Source organism: Gopherus flavomarginatus, chromosome 3 (assembly GCF_025201925.1).
Source record: "Gopherus flavomarginatus isolate rGopFla2 chromosome 3, rGopFla2.mat.asm, whole genome shotgun sequence".
Lineage (NCBI taxonomy): Eukaryota > Metazoa > Chordata > Testudines > Testudinidae > Gopherus > Gopherus flavomarginatus.
In genome coordinates, this window is record NC_066619.1 from 78,120,918 (window position 1) to 78,141,441 (window position 20,524).

General features: G+C 42.4%; 1 protein-coding gene across 3 annotated transcripts in view; it reads left to right on the forward strand.

The window, feature by feature from the left end:
- SNCAIP (synuclein alpha interacting protein) overlaps positions 1–20,524 on the forward strand; it is a 123,023-nt gene that overhangs the window by 78,601 nt on the left and 23,898 nt on the right. For all 3 annotated transcript variants that reach the window (XM_050945655.1, XM_050945657.1, XM_050945656.1), the window contains exons 4-6: positions 5,053–5,921; positions 7,591–7,770; positions 11,140–11,253. In XM_050945655.1, coding sequence (XP_050801612.1) covers positions 5,053–5,921; positions 7,591–7,770; positions 11,140–11,253 — 1,163 coding nt within the window. The remainder of the gene's footprint in view (positions 1–5,052; positions 5,922–7,590; positions 7,771–11,139; positions 11,254–20,524) is intronic.

The window sequence follows — 20,524 nt, forward strand, 5'->3', positions numbered from 1 at the left end:
CTCCCTCCCTCCATGAGCATCCATTTGATTCTTTGTTTTCCATTACGCTTGTCACGCAGCACTGTGCTGACTCCTTGCTGTGGCCTCTGTCTATCAGCCTGGAGATTTTTTTTCAAATGCTTTGGCATTTCGTCTTCTGTAACGGAGCTCTGTGATAGAACAGATTTGTCTGCCTATACAGCGATCAGATCAAGTATCTCCCATACGGTCCATGTTGGATCTCTTTTTGGATTTGTGACTGCATGGCCACCCGTGCTGATCAGAGCTCTACGCTGGGCAAACAAGAAGTGAAATTCAAAAGTTTGCGGGGCCTTTCTTGTCTACCTGGCCAGTGCATCTGAGTTCAGATTGCTTTCCAGAGCGGTCACAATGGTGCACCGTGGGATAGCGCCCGGAGGCCAATACCTTCGAATTGCGGCCACACTTACCCTAATCCGACATGGCAATACCGATTTCAGCACCACTCCCCTCGTCGGGGAGGAGTACAGAAATCAGTATTAAGAGCCCTTTATATCGATATAAAGGGCTTCGTTGTGTGGACGGGTGCAGGGTTAATTCGGTTTAACGCTGCTAAATTTGGTATAAACGCATAGTGTAGACCAGATCTCACTCTCTCACACACACAGTGTCATTCACAAATCAAGTTTCTCATGCCAGAGCACTTATGTCAACGCACAAGTTGTGCTCTTTGAATCTGCTAGTATATTAAACTGTAAAACAGCACCACCTTCAGTTAAAATTGTTAATATATTTCACTGATGTTATTAATTAAAATAGAAATACATTCAGAACTGGTTCTTATTATCCCATTGTTATATATAGCATCTCTTTGTCTCATAAAGCCCCAACTTTGCTAACACTGGTGGAGATGAATCAGTGTGAACAACTGTGAGGAATTTTCTAAAAAATTCCATAGTGTAGACTGCGCCTCATTGTCTGTATACTAAGTCCAAGACAGCTGGACCTGGAATAAATGAAAGTCTTAATTCATTCAAGGGGCTCTGATGAAGTAATGAACCATAAGAGGAAAGATAAGGCTTTTCTTTTAGATGGCAGCAGAATTCCAAATGTAAAATTATCCATATATTTATTCCTGTCTCTTCAGTGGTTATACAGTATATAAATGGTAACTTTAAAATACAAAGGGCTAGATTTTTTTAAAATGTTGTGCAGGTTTCTAGTGAGGTACCACAGGGATCAGTGCTAGGCCAAGTCTTCATTACTGATCATGGAAAGGGAGTAAACACCACAATAAGGGAATTTTCAGATGGTAAGAGCTTCCAATTTCATATCGAGTCCTGCAGGGACAGAGCAGAGGTGCTTCATTAAGACAAAGTAATCTGAATTGATTCATCCGACGACAGAAATGAGCCAACTAAAACCAAGCCTAAAATAGATGATGTGCTCATTTACAGACCATGACAGCCTAAAGAGTTCATTAAAGGAAATCATCGATACTTTGTTGGCAACGGTGATGAATATTCCAGATTTGCCAGACTTCAGCTGCAAGACTTCAGCTTCTATGCTGACATCACCTCAGATTCAAACGCCCCAAAACACATTTCCTCACTTGCCTTGCTAGCACTTTCACATGTCATCTCCAGTCCAGCCCATGCAGCTAAATGTCATTATAGATTACATCCTGACCGAGCTACTATCTTGGAAAGACAGTCATCTCATTAAGGAAATGATCACAGCTTTCCCAGTTCTCACTAAACAAGAAAGACCCAGGACCCTGATATGACTGAGAAGACTCATGGAGCCCATCACATTCCAAAACATGCTTAAGAACAGCAGCATATCATCATCATGCTCTAGTGTTGACTTTTGGCCCAGTAGCCTCCAAGCAGTACCCTCCTCCCCATCACTTACACAGACCTCCTTGGTTCTTTGACACATTGTATCAGATGAAAAGAGAGGGGTGGAGATTTGAATACCAATGTTGGAAAACAAAGGCTGAAACAGACCAGTCAAAACCGAGAGAATCTCTCAAAGCCTATGCTAAAGTAGTGTTACAGGTCAGGAAATCTGCCTTTCAGCCTCCATAGGTCAGCCTCTGAAGTTGCTAAGGAGGTATTCAAGGTGGTAAACCTCTTCATTAACCCTGACTGCCTGGAGTCCACAGCAGAACCAAGCATCAAGTGCTGCAAGGAACTATCATCTCACTTTGGTGCAATAATCACATTTTCAGAATGGGACTTCTGAGACTCCATGGACATCAGACCTAGCCAACTACCACCCAGTATCAAACCTCCTGTTCCTGAGTAAGTTCGTAGAGAAGTTTGCATACTGGAAAGATGGTCTAGTGGTTAAGGCACTAGCATGGGCATCAGGAAACCTTCAGTTCCTATGAAGTAGGGAAGAGTTATCTCCTTGTTATAGTTGGGAAACAGAGAGACACAGTGTAAGTGATATACCAAAGGTTATGTAAGTGTGCGGCAGATCTTGGAATTGAATAAGATCTCCTGGGTTCCAGTTCAGTGCCTGTATCATGATTTCTAGAGTAGTCAAGCAGTTAGCCTTTATTTGACCCTGATTGCCAGTGGCTTCTGCATGACCTCATGCATGTGGAGGGGTGAGCAAGAGCCTTCTCCCACTGGAGCATCTGTGTAAAGGCTACTCACAATAGCAATCCCTGAGACCTCAGGAAATCAACCCCCCTACTGACTTCTGATCTCTCAGGGGAAAAAGTCCATGACAAGGGGGTGGGGAGGAGGCAAGATCATGGCCCTCCTCCTCTCTGCACAGGTCTGTGGAGTGGGGCTGCTGTGCACAGGTTATCAGCACTCTGTCAGTATAATGGCTGGTGCAAAATATGCGATCCCTATGCACAGAAAGCAGCATCAGAAGAGATTATGCCTGCCTGTCTGATCAGTCTCACTCCCTACAGGAGCCTGTTGGTAAATGGTACAACCTTCTAGTCCTGTATTATGTGCGATATCAATCCATCTTTCTGCTTAAATAAGTAAATATATTCATGAGTTAGAGGAAACATAGATAATTGTTTTGTGTTTAAATCTGCTTTTCTGTAAGCAATATGTATAAAGAAATGTCCGTGGACAAAACAGAAGGAAAAATGAGTAATGAGCAAAAAGTGGTTTTCTGTGGATGTAATGCAGGAAACAAGAATTAAATGAACATGTGGTGAATCAAGAACATTTGTAGAAAGCAACTTTTTGTTTTCTCTTAACATCAGGTTTAATATTTTTACTATCACGGTTATGTGTAGATTTAAATTTTTAAGATTAAAAAGTGGCAAAGGTAGCTTGTTTCAGCATAGGAACAGAATAATGGATCTAAGCATAAGGAAAGTGAGGACAAACAAAATGTTGATGCCTTTTTCTCTGTCAAGACCCTTCTGTTGAAAGAAGTGTTTTCGTAAGACTCAGGCAGAATTCATTTCCATTCAGAGCCCTTAATGGTTCCTGTCAGAACAAAACAGCTGGAAAACATATGGTATCCATTTCCCTGTATCACTTGGAAAAAATTTCACATGTAAATAAAACCAACATAAAAGTGTAACCCTTTGAACCTAGAATCTTATACAATACATAAATAATTCAGTACAATGCGTTCTTTATATTGGCCCACTAAATTACTTGACTTGTTGTTGTTGTTTGTTGTTTTCTTTGATATGTATTCACAAGAGCCTCCAAAGAAATCAAGGTGATACTCAGAGAACTCCAGTTACTAAGCAGTATTATTCTATTGATTCGTATCTTTAATAAAGTACTGAAAACTGTATATTGCTGATTCTTAGGAAAGGTGTTTGTTACAGATCACAAGTTGTATGTGATCACAAATTAGACCTCACTGATACACTACAGCTAGTAATAAATCTACCATGTTTAAAATGTGCCTCTTGAACTTTAGAATGTGCTCATTCTTTATAAACATTAAAAGTCACCTGGAAAGAAAATATCTAAGTTGATTTTAGTGAAAGAAATTTGGTGAATTTCCCACCTCCCCCACTAAAAATATAAATATAAAGGAAGCTTATTACTGGGGTTCCACTGATCCTGGGCACTGTGGTTATGATGAACTGGACTGTACGTTTTATAGTTATGGAAGGGTGGGGGGATTTTTTCTACTGACTAGAACTGGTTGAAAAATCGAGGCATTCTGCATAAAAATTTTCAACCAAAATGGAAAGAAAACCAATACAGAACTATTTCCACCAAAAAAGCCAGATATTTTAATTGGGAAATTCTGACGTAATGCCTCATGGGAGTTGAGGTTCAGGTGCCTCATGCTTCCACTCTCCTCTACAAGCTCCCTTGGTCAGAGTACATTTCCTATGAAGCATCACAGTCTTTCCTGTTGGTGAGAGGAAGTGGTGCTTCACGGGAGTCCCGTGCCTGCAATATATAATGGAGCATAAAGTCAAGCTGGGGAGCCTGACCCATAGAGGAGAATGGGGGCATGAGACAAGGAATTACAGCTCCCTTGAGGCACCATAGTGGTATATCCAAATAGATATCTCATTTTCAGACAGAGTCCAAGAACTTTTTCAGTTCTTTGATGAAGAATAATTTTTTTTTGCAGAAAGAAGACAGTTTTTGTGAGAAACTTTTAGTCAAAAATCCAAATTTCCAGTGAAGGTCAGTTGTGATGGGAAATTTCCGAACAGTCCTATTGCTGAACTCCCAGAAGAATATCCGACTCTTTCAATGAAGCTCAGTCAGATAAAAATGGCAGAGCATGGGTTAGCAAGGTTTTATGACAGGATTAATATGAATGCCAATGGACCTTTGCCACTCGATGTTACTTGGGGTTTATATTTTTCTCATTAAATTTGGTTCAGTTCTTTTAGTTTAAGATGTATGTCAAATTTGAAAGGCGTTTCTTTCCAGACTGCTTAATTTTGGTATTACTGTAGCAGAAGTATGGTTAACTGCAAATCTGCTTAGATGTGAATGCAACATGTTTTCTAGTAAATTTCTGTTCCTGATGCTTGGTCTGGAATATCATATCTTCAAAGTATACAACAGGATAAAGATGTACACCTGATACTAATATTCTGTTCTTACTCAAATTCCCTTTTTTCTGTAGTTTCAAGCACTAGCTGGAGCTGTGGAGTTTCAACTCTTATTGGAAATGCACAAAAACCAACAGGAATTGCAGACATGTACAGTAAGTTCAGACCAGTGAAGAGAGTTTCCCCACTAAAGCACCAGCCGGAGAGCTCAGAGAACAATGAAAGTGATGACCAAAAGAACCAGAAGGTGGAATACCAGAAAGGTAGCGATTCTCACCTTGCATCTCAGAATGATGATGATCAGTGTTCAGGAGATGGAGAGGGTCTTAAAAGTAAAAACATTGAGTCTGGTGTTTTGCTTGGGGAACTGGAGCACTATGACCTGGATATGGATGAAATTTTGGATGTGCCTTACATTAAATCAAGCCAGCAACTTGCTGCTTTTACCAAGGTGGCTCCAGAGAAAAGGATTTTGGGTGTATGTTCAACAGTGAATGGTCTGAGTGGCAAGACCTGCTCTGCAGGAAACAGTGAGAACTTGCCAGCCAGCACGACACAGTTTTGTGTTCTGTCCCCTGTGAAAAGCTCTCAGATGAGAAATGCGCAGTCCATTGTCCTTAATCAGCACAAGCATTTAGCTGAAGAATTAGAGCTTTCCCAGCCTCCAGTTAAATGTAGCTCAGTCCATGAAACTGAAGCCCAGAGCAAGGGCTTCCTCAACAGGACATTTACTGATCCTCAAGCTCATAAAACTGAGAAAACAATGCCAAACTGCCAGCTGAGGACTTTTCATCTGCAGACAGCCGTGACAGAAAACAAACTTGATGAACTGAACAGTAATATGAACTGGAGCTGCTCAGGAGGCCCAGAGGAAAGGGGCGAAGACGTGAAAAAAAATAAAAGTATCTTAAACATTGTGAAAGAAGGACAGATATCATTACTGGTAAGTGTCATCCTTTTCATAAGGCATTTATAATAAAACATATATCTGTAAGACAATACAATAAGTCAACAGTTGATTAGGTGCATATCATACATTGCAACTCCATTTGATCCCCTGTAATTAGAAACTGAGTGCATGGGTTTCCAAATGAAACTTGTGGAGTTTACATATAAATATGATATTTAATCTTAGGTAGTCATGATGGACAAGATTTGTAATGTAGGTAATACACTGAAATAATATAAAATGCAGATGCTTTTCATCTTAAAATCTACTTGTTTACTAAATTAAAATTTATTTCTTAATGAAGTTCTGCCTTGCAGAATGTTTGCAGTTCACCTTGTTCAGTTATTTGTGGATTACATCACTTTCTACTCAGATGCTGGCCATGGGAACAGAGGGGCTTCTGTTGTATTCTGATTATTATTCAGGAGTGTTTATGCCAGTTTGTTGCAGCAGCATTCACAGATGGGAGCTCACACTAAAGCTTGATTACCCTCTGACCCATTTGAAGTTTTGTTTCGTTCCAGCTCTTTGATTAGAAACCATGAATAGGTGTTTCCAAAGTAACTAGTTGCAAATTAACGTCATGATGCAGGGAAGGCAAGACTCAGAAAGACTGTCGGAGTAGCAGTGCATGCAGTATTTTGTACTCTCTTTTTTGTTTAGCTTTACCAGACTAAAGCAAGCACAGTGGCACATAATTAACACAGCAACAAAGACAAAAGCAGAGTTATTCAAACACTAGAAATAGGCAGAGGAATAGATCACAATACTAAAAATAATAAAAACAGAATTCAAAAAACTGGAAGTAAAGAAATGCAGAGGATTTTTGTATAAAACACCTAATTGAATCAGATTGTGCTCTAGCTAATCTGCATAACCATATGATCTTGTCACTGTTATTCCTTACCTTTGTCTTCCCTTCTTCCTCTCTCTCCTGTTTATGAAAAACAGTTATGTTTTGTCTTAAAATTAGATTCAGGCAAGGATCATATATTGCCATATGTCTGCTCATTGGTTAATCCAATAATTCAAAGCACTATTGCAATATAAATAATATTAATGGAACTAGCTAATAAAGTAGCATTCAGAAGTTTTAGAGCTTAATTACATTTTTCACTGTACTTAATATAAGCTGCCACTTTTACCATGAACTAGGAAAAATCTGACGTTTTTCAATTATTTGTCTTCCTAGTGGCACGTGAAACTGGCGGGGGGAAGCATAGGCAAATTTGCTGAGGGGAGTCATGGACACTTTATGCCAAATTACTCCTAGAGTTAGTGGCAAAAAAGAAAAGGGACAAATTTAAAAAACAGTTGAAATGTGAGTATATTCTGTCAGATAAAGTAACCAGAAACTATACAGAAAGGCCAAACCACAGGACATGACCTTTCTCTGTATATGGGAATCTTGTTAGGAACTGCTGAATCAGATCAATAGTCCTTCTAGTTTCTGATTACACCAGCACCAGATGCTTTAGAAAGTGTAAAACCCCTGTTGTGGACAAATGTACAATAACATGTGCATGGAGAATGGTTCTTCATAGGCTCATGTATTAAGTGTTTGGCTTATATCCTGAACCATGAGACTTGATATCCTATTTAAACTTTTATCCTAAATTGCATAACTGATATACTTTATTTTTCATTGTTCCTTTTTGCACAGCCACACCTAGCAGCAGACAATCTGGACAAAATTCACGATGAAAGTGAGAACAATCTGTTGCACATAGCAGCATCACAGGGACATGCAGAGTGCTTGCAACATCTCACTTCTTTGATGGGAGAAGACTGTTTGAATGAGCGAAACAATGAACAACTAACACCAGCTGGGTTAGCAATAAAGGTGAGTTGGTTTTAAATAATCTGTGATGGCTAAAATAATGCTGATACTAAGATGATGTTATTTTCAATCCTTTTTATTTCTGTTATTGATGTCACATAAATAAATAAAAATGTGTTTCTTTTAAAGAATTAATGTCAGCCGTAAACCGCTGTATCATTTAATGGGTCATTTTTGTTTTTTTTCACATACACATTAACCTAACTTTAAATTAGTTAACTGCTATTAAGAAAAACCAGCTGTTACATTTCAAGGAACTTTTATTCATATTAACTAGATTCAGACTAGTATTCTTTACTGGCTATAACTATGTCTTGTTTTTCATTCAGATGAGTATAGCATTAAAGACAAGTATGGGAAATATGTGTTGGTAAAGCATGACAGCACTTTTGGTAGTTTCTAATGCTGCTTTTTTCAATGTGCCACATCTGAAGCTGAAACTTCTTAGATATCAAGAGCAGTTTGGAGTATCAGACCAAAGTTAAAATTTACCTCTTGCAGACCACAGCATGCAGCCTGTCAGAAACTACAAAAATGAATGTCATCTGGGAAAAAGTTAAAGCTTATGGGAAAATCTATTATACAGTAAAACATGAAAGTTTATAGTGCTGTTGTGCTGTAGTAAAATCCAATGGTGTGCAGGAAGTTTGACAGTAAAACTAAACTGCCATCTTTCAAATAAGGAATTAAATCGATATCTAACTACTCTTGGCAAGTGAATTGCTTTTCAGAGTTATAGGGATCTTAAGTTATGTCTACACTGCACTTTTCGTCGTTAAAAATTTTTCGCTCACAGGTATAAAAAAACACCCCCCTGAACGACAAGAGTTTCAATGACAAAAAGCACCAGTGTGGACAGCACTTCATCAGTGGGAAACGCTCTCCTTGTGATGAAGCTACCGCCCCTCATTGGAGGTGGTGTTATTTTGTTGCCAGGAGAGCTCTCTCCCAGCGACAGAGTCGCTACATTGCGTACCTTACAAAGGCGCAGCTGCAGTGGCACAGCCATGCCATTGTTAGGTACTCAGTATAGACATAGCCTTAGAATCACTGTCATGACCAAATTCAAGTTTGGATGTCTACATTCTGTCTACTGAAAGTCCTCTTGCAGTTTCAGTTGGGTATAGTATTTTTCTTTACTTCTTATCCTAACCTGTCAGATAGTGTTGCTATACTCTATTAACTTCATTGTCTTTCTTCCCAGTGTGAGTGGCTGTTTTTCAATAGTTTATTTTATTTATAAAATGTGTGGGCATCCTTTGAGATAAAAAGCGCTATGTATTGTGACAGACCCAGACCAGTGTGATACAGGAGTCTGGTAGAGGGCAAATATACTGGTCACTGGATGAGTAGTTTTCTGTTCCCTGAGTGACCAGAGCAGGGGCTGCACTAGAGTAATCAGGAACCTGCTAGAACCAATTAAGGCAGACAGGCTGATTAGAACACCTGCAGCCGATCAAGGCAGGCTAATCAGGGCACCTCAGTTTAAAAAGGAGCTCACTGCAGTCAGGGAGGGGGGAGCCAGAGGAGAGGAAGTGCGTGTGAGGAGCTGGGAGCAAGAGGCACAAGGAGCTGAGAGTGAGAGGGTGTGCTGCTGGAGGACTGAGGAGTACAAGCATTATCAAACACCAGGAGGAAGGTTCTGTGGTGAGGATAAAGAAGGTGTTTGGAGGAGGCCATGGGGAAGTAGCCCAGGGAGTTGTAGCTGTCATGCAGCTGTTACAGGAGGTACCATAGACAGCTGCAATCCACAGGGCCCTGGGCTGGAACCTGGAGTAGAGGGCTGGCCCAGGTTCCCCCTACACCTCCCAACTCCTGATCAGACACAGGAGGAGTTGACCAAGACTGTGGGGAAGTTCGCTGAGGTGAGCAAATCTGCCGATAAGCGCAGGACCCAATAAGGTAGAGGAAGAACTTTGTCACAGTATGTATATTTATTATGCTATGCAGGCATGCGTACTGTACCATGTAGGAGACTCAGGCACAAGTTCCACTAATTATAATGTGTTGTGCTTGTGTTGTCCTTCAAGTTTAAAATTGTTTTGGCATAACTACTAAATTTGACAGTCCTTAATCCCTATCCCCGCAACTCTTTATAATAGGTTTTATTCTCCTTGCACTTGTTTTATGCCAGTACAACTCCAATGGAGTTAATCCTGATTTACACCAATGTACAGACCCAGTATCTGTGTATAGGAGCAGGAATTCCCATACCAGATTATTCTAATGGCTTAGCGTCTTGTCTCTGACAATGACCGCTGCCACATGCTTCAGAAGATGATGTTTGTGTGATGCACCTCATTCTCCATTAAGGACCGAATGAATTTCAACCAAGCCATGTAATTTAAGACCTCATTCTGATTCTTTCGTGAGCTGGAGAGTTGAACTGGAGTAAGTGCTGTATCAAACAAGTCACACTGCCATATTGATAATTTGTTTTAACTTGTGTAAAAACCCGCTGCACATTAGAAAGGGTGCCCTTGATGACTCTAGTGGTCTAGCAAACACTGTCATTTATCCATTTCTCTGATTTAAAAAGTCTCAGAAGAGAAGATTTTATTTGTGGGGGTAGAAAAGATATTGTTTTGTCAAGATAGTTTTAAATTTGGCTGCATTTGAGCCAGGATCTGAGATGTAAGATTTCTATTAAAGGACCGATTAAAAGTATACATTAAAATATTTTCGCAGCTTTAATTATTTTCAATTAAATTGAAAGAAATATAAGAAAGTGAGTAAAGTAACTTGAAACTTTTTAGATAGAGCATTACAAAGGTTTACAAAAAGATAAATAAGAAATGGCAGATAGAGAGAGGTCAAATTTTGTATCTCCTAATCTAGAGAGTATCCCTTTAACTGTGTGACAGTAAAAGTTTAATATATGTGGCCAAACCATACTTTATCTATTCACACTGGTAGTAGTCCCATTGATTTGACTTCCAAATTGCTGGGACTAGTCTCATGAGTAACACAAGCAGAGTTCCATTCTGTACAGCTTGAATATTTAAGTATCACTTCATTTACTCTTGAAATGAAGCCGCATCTGTGGTGTCATTCAGAAGCCATTCTGTGCCAAAAACTCTGTACAACAGGCATTTAGAAGGGAAAGGGAGGAATAATTTATTCATGTAAATCTCCAGGGTAAATTTAAGTAGGCAAAATGTTATCAGTATCAAGTTATAATTAGGCCATCCCACTTGGGTTAACAAATATGTTATCAGTAGAAATAAATACAACGTTGCAAAGCAATTAGGATGATTTACATGACCATCAACATGCATATATGATTCTCATTAGCATTTCCATATGTAGTAGATGTGGTTTGGCATCTAAAACAACTGGAATTTTTTAAAATCCTTCTCTTCCTCTATTTAGAATGGTCAACTGGAGTGTGTACGGTGGATGGTGAGCGAAACAGAAGCCATTGCTGAATTAAGTTGCTCAAAAGATCACCCAAGCCTTATTCACTATGCAGGTTCCTATGGTCAGGTAAGATTCCATTTTAAATGAGTTTTTACTTTTTAAAAAAGACTGATTCAATGTTTGCACAAGAATTCCCTTTTATACTGTTCTTCAAGTCAAATGTTTTGCAACAGAAACTACATTCATTACTAAATGCAACTTCTCTTAATTATTAAGTACAAACTTTCTTAATTAATCAGAATGTTAAGGCATCATACAACTGCATATTTTAATTAAGGTGTTTTAAAATGATTGCTCCTTCTAGTTCCTGCCATCAAGTTGTAAATTATTGGCTGTGGGTAGGGTTAAGTAACACATTAGGTTGATACGTTACTCTCTGACCTTTGGTAAAAGGGATTAGTCATATCATCATGGTGCTAATGGACTTTTGGCCACATCAGAAAACAACCAAGCAATCTGGTGCAGTTTACATGCTCTTTCCAGGAGGCTACAAGCCTGAAATAATTTGCCAAAAGTGTGACAATTTAGGAATTAGATGCATTGGCAATTGTCAAGGTGTTTTCCCCACTTTGAACTTTAGCATCCAAAAAGTGGGGACCTGCATGATTACTTTTAAGCTTAATTACTAGCTTAAATTTGGTTCGCTGCCACCAGCCAAAATATAGTGTTTGGCATACTTCCTGTTCCCACAAAACCTTCCCTGGGGAACCCAAGACCCAAACCCCTTGGGTCTTAAATCAGGGAGAAATATCAATCAGGTTCTTAAAAAAGGAAAGTAAAAATTATCTCTGTAAAAGTAAAAATTATCTCTGTAAAATCAGAATGGTAAATGCTTACAGGGTATTCAGATTCATATAGACTACAGGGACACCCCCCCGCCCCCGCTCCCAGCCTGAGATTCAAAGTTACAGCAAACAGAGGTAAAAATCCTTCCAGCAAAATACATTTACAAGTTAAGAAAACAAACATAAGACTAATCCGCCTTTCCTGGCTAGTACTTACTATTTTGAAATGAGAGACTGATTTAGAAAGACTGGAGAAAACCTGGATGTGCATCTGGTCCTTCTTAGCCCCAGGAGTGAACAACGAACAAAACAAACAGCACAAACAAAGACTTCCCTCCACCACAATTTGAAAGTATCTTGTCCCCCCTTTGGTCCTCTGGTAAGGTATCAGCCAGGTTCACTGAGCTTCTTAACCCTTTACAGGTAAAAGAGACATTAACCCTTAACCATCTGTTTATGACACGCCCCCCAAATCTCAGACAGTGTGGAACCACACTGGCAGTGATTTCTTCCTAGAACTTTAGAATAAACCGATTAATAAAACACATGCACCTTTACATATACTACTAATTATGTAAACTACAAGATTTTCCACATTTCAAGGACAATTTTTAACCAGTTGATTCTGGGAAACTTTCACGGGAGAGTGCATCAGCTACTTTGTTAGAAGCTCCTGAAATGTGTTGAATTTCAAAATCAAAATCTTGGAGAGCTAAACTCCAACGGAGAAGTTTTTTGTTGTTTCCCTTGGCCGTATGAAGCCACTTTAGTGCAGCATGGTCGGTTTGTAGCTGGAACCGCCGTCCCCAAACATATGGGCATAGCTTTTCCAGGGCATACACAATGGCGTAGCATTCTTTTTCACTGATTGACCAGTGGTTTTCCCTCTCAGACAGTTTCTTGCTGAGAAACACGACAGGATGGAAGTTTTGATCCGGTCCTTCCTGCATTAAAACTGCTCCTACACCACGCTCAGATGCATCTGTGGTTACTTGGAATAGTTTGTCAAAGTCTGGGGCCCTTAGCATAGGGTCAGACATGAGTGTCACCTTAAGCTGGGCAAAGGCCTTCTGACACTCATTAGTCCACTTAACTGCATTCGGCTGGGTCGTTTTGGTCAGGTCTGTTAGTGGGGCAGCGATTTGGCTGTAGTGTGGTACAAATCGCCTGTAATACCCGGCCAAGCCTAAGAAAGATTGAACCTGTTTCTTTGACCTTGGGACAGGCCACTTTTGGATAGCATCCACCTTGTCCTGTAGGGGGTTTATTGTTCCTTGACCCACCTGGTGTCCCAGGTAAGTCACTCTATTTTGGCCTATTTGACACTTTTTAGCCTTAACAGTTAGTCCTGCCTGCCTGATGCACTCAAAGACTTTTTCCAGGTGTAGTAGGTGTTCGGGCCATGAATCAGAAAAAATGGCCACATCATCGAGGTAGGCAACTGCATATTCTCCCAGTCCTGCTAGGAGACCATCTACAAGTCTTTGGAAGGTGGCGGGTGCATTTCGCACCCCGAAAGGAAGCACATTAAATTCGTACACCCCTGCATGGGTGACAAATGCTGACCTTTCTTTGGCGGGTTCATCTAGCGGTACTTGCCAGTACCCCTTGGTTAAGTCTGTTGTAGAGATGAACTGGGTACTTCCCAATTTCTCCAATAGCTCATCGGTACATGGCATTGGATAGTTGTCGGGACGAGTTACAGCATTTAGCTTACGGTAGTCTACGCAAAAGCGTATTTCCCCATCTGGTTTGGGTACCAGAACTACTGGAGATGCCCATGCACTGGTAGAGGAGCGGATTATACCCATCTGTAGCATGTTCTGGATCTCCCGTTCTATAGCAGCTTGGGCGTGAGGAGACACCCGGTAGGGTGGGGTTCTAATTGGGTGAGCATTACCTGTGTCAATGGAGTGGTATGCCCGTTCAGTCCGTCCTGGGGTGGCTGAGAACAATGGGGCGAAGCTAGTGCACAACTTCTTGATCTGTTGCCGCTGCAGATGTTCCAAGGTTGTGGAGAGGGTCACCTCTTCCACGCCACCGTCACTTTTTCCTTCATAGTAGATACCTTCAGGCCACTCAGCGCCATCTTCTCACTGGGCTTTAAACTGACAAACCTTTAAGTCTCTGGAATAAAAGGGCTTGAGAGAATAAACATAGTACACTTTAGGCTCTATGGTGGAGGTGGGAAATGCTATGAGGTAGTTAACAGCTCCCAGGTGCTCTTGAACCGTGAATGGCCCTTCCCATGATGCTTCCATCTTATGGGCCTGTTGCACCTTCAAGACCATAACCTGGTCTCCTACCTGGAAGGAACGCTCTCTGGTATGTTTTGCTTTTGCTCTTTCTGAGCATCCTTTAGGTTTTCTTTAGCAAGGGCTAAAGAGTGTCGGAGGGCGCTTTGTAGGTTGCTTACAAAGTCTAGAATGTTAGTTCCTGGAGAAGGCGTAAACCCCTCCCATTGCTGCTTCACCAACTGTAATGGCCCCTTAACCTCGTGGCCATACACAAGTTTGAATGGTGAAAACCCCAAACTGGGATGTTGTGCAGCCCTGTAAGCAAAAAGCAACTGCTGCAACACTAGGTCCCAATCATTGGAGTGTTCATTGACGAATTTACATATCATGGCCCCCAAAGTTCCATTAAACCTCTCCACCAGGCCACTGGTTTGATGATGATAAGGGGTGGCAACCAAGTGATTCACCCCATGAGCTTCCCACAGATCTTTCATGGTCCCTGCCAGGAAATTAGTTCCTGAATCTGTAAGGATGTCGGAGGGCCAACCTACCCTGGCAAAAATGTCTGTTAAGGCTTGGCACGCAGTTTTAGCCCTGGTGTTGCTTAGAGCTACTGCTTCCGGTCATCGGGTAGCAAAGTCCACGAAAGTCAGTATGTACTGTTTTCCTCTGGGGGTCTTTTTTGGGAAAGGACCCAGAATATCCACGGCTACTCACTGAAATGGGACCTCAATTATGGGGAGTGGCTGGAGAGGGCCCTGGACCTGGTCTTGGGGCTTTCCCACTCTTTGACACACCTCACAAGACCGGACATAATTAGCAATGTCCTTGCCCATCCCCTCCCAGAACAGGTTTTGTTCACCCAGAATGGCCAGTGGGATGATCATGGGCTAAGCTTAAGAGCTTTCCCCAGTACTTAGTTGGAGCTACCAACTGTTTTTGAGGATGCCAGTCTTCCTGGTGTCCACTAGAAAGAGTCTCCTTGTATAAAAGTCCTTGTTCTACAACAAACTGGGATCAGTTAGAAGAGCTGAGAGGTGGTGCAGTGCTCCATGCTGCTGCCCAAGCTTTCTGAAGGCTGTCATCTGCTTCCTGCTCAGTCTGGAACTGTTCCCTTGAGGCTGGAGACACCAGTTCCTCCTTAGACTGTGGACTTGGGCTCGGTCCATCTGGAAGTGATGTAGGTGATGGAGTTGTTTTCGTTGATGGTGAACCACTTTCCGCTGGTGCACTATGCGATATTTCAGGCTCTGGCCGAGCCTCTTGGGTAGGGTTGTCTGCTGCTTCTGCCAGTTCAGGCCCGCTGGCGCCCTCTGGCATTGGGGTTGGAGATGGGTTTGCAAGCGCTGGCGTCAGTGCTGGCAACGGTTCTGGTGCTGGTTGCTTTTCCAGTTCCGGTTCTGGGACTGGATGCACTATGGCTGTTGCAGTCGTTGGCAGGGGATTCGGGTCCACCGCCTTTGTCTGGGTCTCTGGTAACACAGACGGGGCCCTTGTGGATGGCTCAGGAACAGGGATGGGTTTGGAAGCTTGCCTGGCTTGGCTTCGTGTAACCATTCCCACCCTCTTGGCCCGCTTCACCTGGTTGGCCAAGTCTTCCCCCAGTAGCATGGGGATGGGATAATTGTCATAGACTGCAAAAGTCCACATTCCTGACCAGCCTTTGTACTGGACAGGCAGTTCAGCTGTAGGCAAGTCTACAGATTTTGACATGAATGGGTAAATTGTCACTTGGGCCTCTGGGTTGATGAATTTGGGGTCCACTAAGGATTGGTGGATAGCTGACACTTGTGCTCCCGTGTCTCTCCACGCGATAACCTTCTTTCCGCCCACTCTCAAAGTTTCCCTTTGCTTTGAGGGCATTTGAGAGGCCTCTGGGCCTGGGAATATTTGGTGTGATGGTGGTGTAATGAACTGCACTCGGTTGGGGTTCTTGAGGCAGTTGGCCTTTATATGTCCCAGTTCATTACATTTAAAGCACCCCCCAGCTAACTGGTCACTGGGCTGAGGTGGGTTGCTGGAGACTGGTGAGGTGGGACAATAGGGTGTCTGGGGCTTTCCTTGGGTTGTAGGTGGGGTCTTGGGTTGCCCTTGGTGATAGGGTTTATTTTCTGTTTGCCCTCTGTGATATTCACTCCCCTTGCTAGTAGCTTTTTTCTTTTCTGCCACTTCCACCCATCTGGCTCCAATCTCCCCCGCCTCGGTTACAGTTTTGGGCTTCCCATCTAGGATGTACCTTTCTATTTCTTCAGGAACGCCCTCTAAGAACTGTTCCATTTGCATTAGGAGGGACAGCTCGTCTAGAGATTTAACATTTGCTCCTGATATCCAGGCATCCCAATTCTTTCCAATGTGGTAGGTATGTCGGGTAAATGACACATCTGGTTTCCACCTTAGGGCTCTGAACCGCTGACGGGCATGCTCAGGTGTTAGCCCCATTCTGATTCTGGCCTTGGTTTGAAAAAGTTTATAATTGTTCATGTGTTCTTTAGGCATTTCAGCCACCACCTCTGCTAAAGGTCCACTAAGCTGTGGCCTCAGCTCTATCATGTACTGGTCTGTAGAGATGTTGTACCCATGGCAGGTCCTTCCAAAATTTTCTAGGAAGGCTTCAGTGTCATCACCTGCCTTGTAGGTGGGGAATTTCCTGGGATGGGAAACAGTACCTGGAGAAGGGTTGTTAGGGTTGGCTGTTTCATTCTGCTTAGCCTTTTCTAATTCCAGGGCCTGTTAGTGGGCCTCCCTCTGGAGCTCCAAAGCCCTCCGGTGGTCAGCCTCTTTCATCTCTATAGCTCTCTTGTAGGCCGCTTCTTCTCTGGCTATTTCCACATTAATTAGTTCCATTCGTCTCTTATGTTCGTTGTCTCTCTCTGTTGCTTCTAACTTTGCCAGTTCCTGTTTAGCGGCTTCCTTGGAACTCATTCTTCCTGCTTTCTTGTGCTGGCCGCACCCATCTGCAGCTTACTGACTGCTTGGTTAACAGAGATTTTCTAACTAGCTATGCCCAAGAGGTAGAAAGAAAGAAAACAATTCACTTGTAAATGCCCTTTGCTGGCTGTCTGCTGGCTCACAGCTTGAGCCTCCTCTTAACAAAGACTCTTGTTAAAAAATTTAACACCTCTGCCCTCAGGCTGCTTTCCAAGCAGCTAGAAAGGAGAGAAAAAAAATCCTACTGGCTTTTGGTTTTTAAACCCAATACCACTGCTGTGCCACCATGTCAATGTCTTTTCCCCACTTTGAACTTTAGCGTCCAAAAATTAGGGACCTGCATGATTACTTTTAAGCTTAATTACTAGCTTAAATTTGGTACCCTGCCACCAGCCAAAATATAGTGTTTGGCATACTTCCTGTTCCCCTAAAACGTTCCCTGGGGAACCCAAGACCCAAACCCCTTGGGTCTTAAAACAAGGAGAAATATCAATCAGGTTCTTAAAAAAGGAAAGCTTTTAATTAAAGAAAGAAAAAGTAAAAATTATCTCTGTAAAATCAGGGTGGTAAATGCTTACAGAGTATTCAGATTCATATAGATTACAGGGACTTCCCCACCCCCAGCCTGAGATTCAAAGTTACAGCAAACAGAGGTAAAAATCCTTCCAGAAAAATACACATTTACACGTTAAGAAAACAAACATAAGACTAATCCGCCTTTCCTGGCTAGTACTTACTATTTTGAAACATGAGAGACTGATTTAGAAAGATTGGAGAAAAACTGGGTGTGCGTCTGGTCCCTCTTAGCCCCAAGAGCGAACAACGAACAAAACAAATAGCACAAACAAAGACTTCCCTCCACCAAGATTTGAAAGTATCTTGTCCCCCCATCAGTCCTCTGGTCAGGTGTCAGCCAGGTTCACTGAGCTTCTTAACCCTTTACAGGTAAAAGAGACATTAACCCTTAACCATCTGTTTATGACAGCAAAGGTGCAAGGGATGGAAAAACTTGAATAACATCTGCCTAACTCTAGCCATTTTTATTAAGCTTTATCTAAAAGCACGTTGTAAATTAACCTTATCTTATACTGTACCTAATCAATATATAAATCTAGTGATGAATAACCTTAAAAGGTTCAGTGTTTGGATGCTTCTGCCAATAATACTGATTTGTGGGGAGCTCGGGGGAGGATACACTACTAGATTATACAGTCCTCAGTTACTATAGGGTCCCCCTTCCCCAAAATAAGCCCTACAGTGAACCAACCCAAAGGACCCCCATCATTCTTGGGTTCTGCAGTGACTTTTGTGGGAAAGAACTAATGGGCTGCTAACCCTGTCTCATTTCTCTGGTGGATAGGTTCCTCTCCCCCCAGTTTCTTCAGGGGTCAGTCAAAGCCTGATGGCCTTCACAGGGGGAGTGCACAAGCAGCCCTCATCTTATCCTATATAACTGAGAACAGCACAGAACCAGTTGCTGATTTAGCCACCGCTACTTTTTTCCTCTTCTACTGATCTCTCATTGAGACGCTGCAGTTCTGCCTGTCTAACTGGCCCTATGCATGGAACTGGAAGATTTCAGAGAATTCTACCATGGAGGTCCTGGACTTTAATTTATTTCCTAGCAGCCTAAATTTAGCTTCCAGGACCTCTCTCCTACTTTTCCCTATGTCATTTGATACCTATACGTACCATGACCATTGGCTCCTGCGCAGCAGTGCCCATAAATCTATCTAGCTGTTTTAAGAAGTCCATGATCTTTGCACCTGCAGGCAATTCATCATGCAGTTCTCCCGATCATTACACACCCAACTATCTCTATTTCTCATAATCAAATCCTCCATTGCTATTACCTATCTCCTAATAATAGAAGTCTCCTATCCCAGAGGGGAATCCTCAGTACAAGAGGATACCCTGAAATCATCTGGAAGGAGAGTCCCAACTATAGGATTGTCTCCCTCCGCTCTAGCTTGATGTTCTCCTTCCCTGAGATTTTCATCCTCCTCAGCACTGAGGCTGTCAGACCAGGGCTGGGATCGCGCTACGTCCCTGAAAGTCTTGTGTTTTGTATCTCTTTGTCTCCCTTAGCTCCCCCCATTTCAGTCAGGGTGGATCCAGGCCCCAGCATGCCAAGCGCGTATTTGGGGCGGCATGCCGTGGGGGGCGCTCAGCCGGTCGCCAGGAGGGCGGCAGGCAGGCAGCCTTCGGCGGCGTGCCTGCAGAGGTTCACTGGTCCCGTGGCGCCGGTGGACCTCCCGCAAGTGTGCCTGCAGAGGGTCCGCTGGTCCCGCAGCTTTGGTGGAGCCACAGGACCAGTGGACCCTCCGCAGGCATGCCTGTGGGAGGTCCACCAGAGCCGCAGGACCGGCCACTGGCTGAGCGCTCCCCGCGGCATGCGGCTGTGCTTGGGGCGGTGAAATGTCTAGAGCCGCCCCTGATTTCAGTCACTCTGGTCTCAAGAGCCTGTACATGGTCTCTGTGAGCCATAAGTTGCTTGCACCTAATGCACACATACACCAGCTGCCCACAAGGCAAGTAATCATACATGCTTCACTCAGTGCAATAAACTGGATAGCCCCCACTCTGCTGCTGGACTTCCGCTTGCATTATTTCTACTCATTTTGTTTGTTCTTTGTTTTTTGAGGGGAATTTATTGGCCTAAGTTTACAGTATGGTTGCTAGGTGTTTTTGGCTCTCACATTCCCTCTCTGATCTCCCTCACAAAACTCCCCTGTTCGCTAGCTCCTCTGATCGCTTGGGAACAGGCTTTTTAAATCCTTGTTCTCACTGTGTTAGCCCCGCCCCTTTGTCAAGGGATACTAAAGGGATCAGGAATTAAAGTATGCAGGCTAGAACCTCATTAGGAAGCTCTCAGCCTTGCCTGGCAGGCTTCTAGGCTCAGCACATAGCCCCCAAAACAGATGACACTATAAACTCAAATCAAGCAGGCACACAACAGACAAACTGACAGACTGTAAACTCACCCTAATAATCACGTAGTCACTCCTCCTTCACCTGGAGCAGCATGTCATGTAAGGATGCATATCATGACTGACATATGCTTAGAACTTTTTGTTTGGGGAAATTTTAGATTTTTTTTTTTAAATAATTTGATCTAGCATTCTACAAGTGTAAGTTAACCTTAATAACTATTGCAAGTGGATGATAGTCACAAGCCTTGAAAATATCAGCTATAACTCATCAATATCTATAGTCTATTGCAGATGTGAATCACTTTTATGATTATTTTACATTACCCAAATCTTATAGATTTTGCTTGTTATCATTCTTCATTTTCTTTGAATTAATTTAGTTGAAGAACATCTCTATTTTCTGTGCATTTCCAAGAATCTTCATCTTCAAAATACACTAAATGATTTCTTGGAC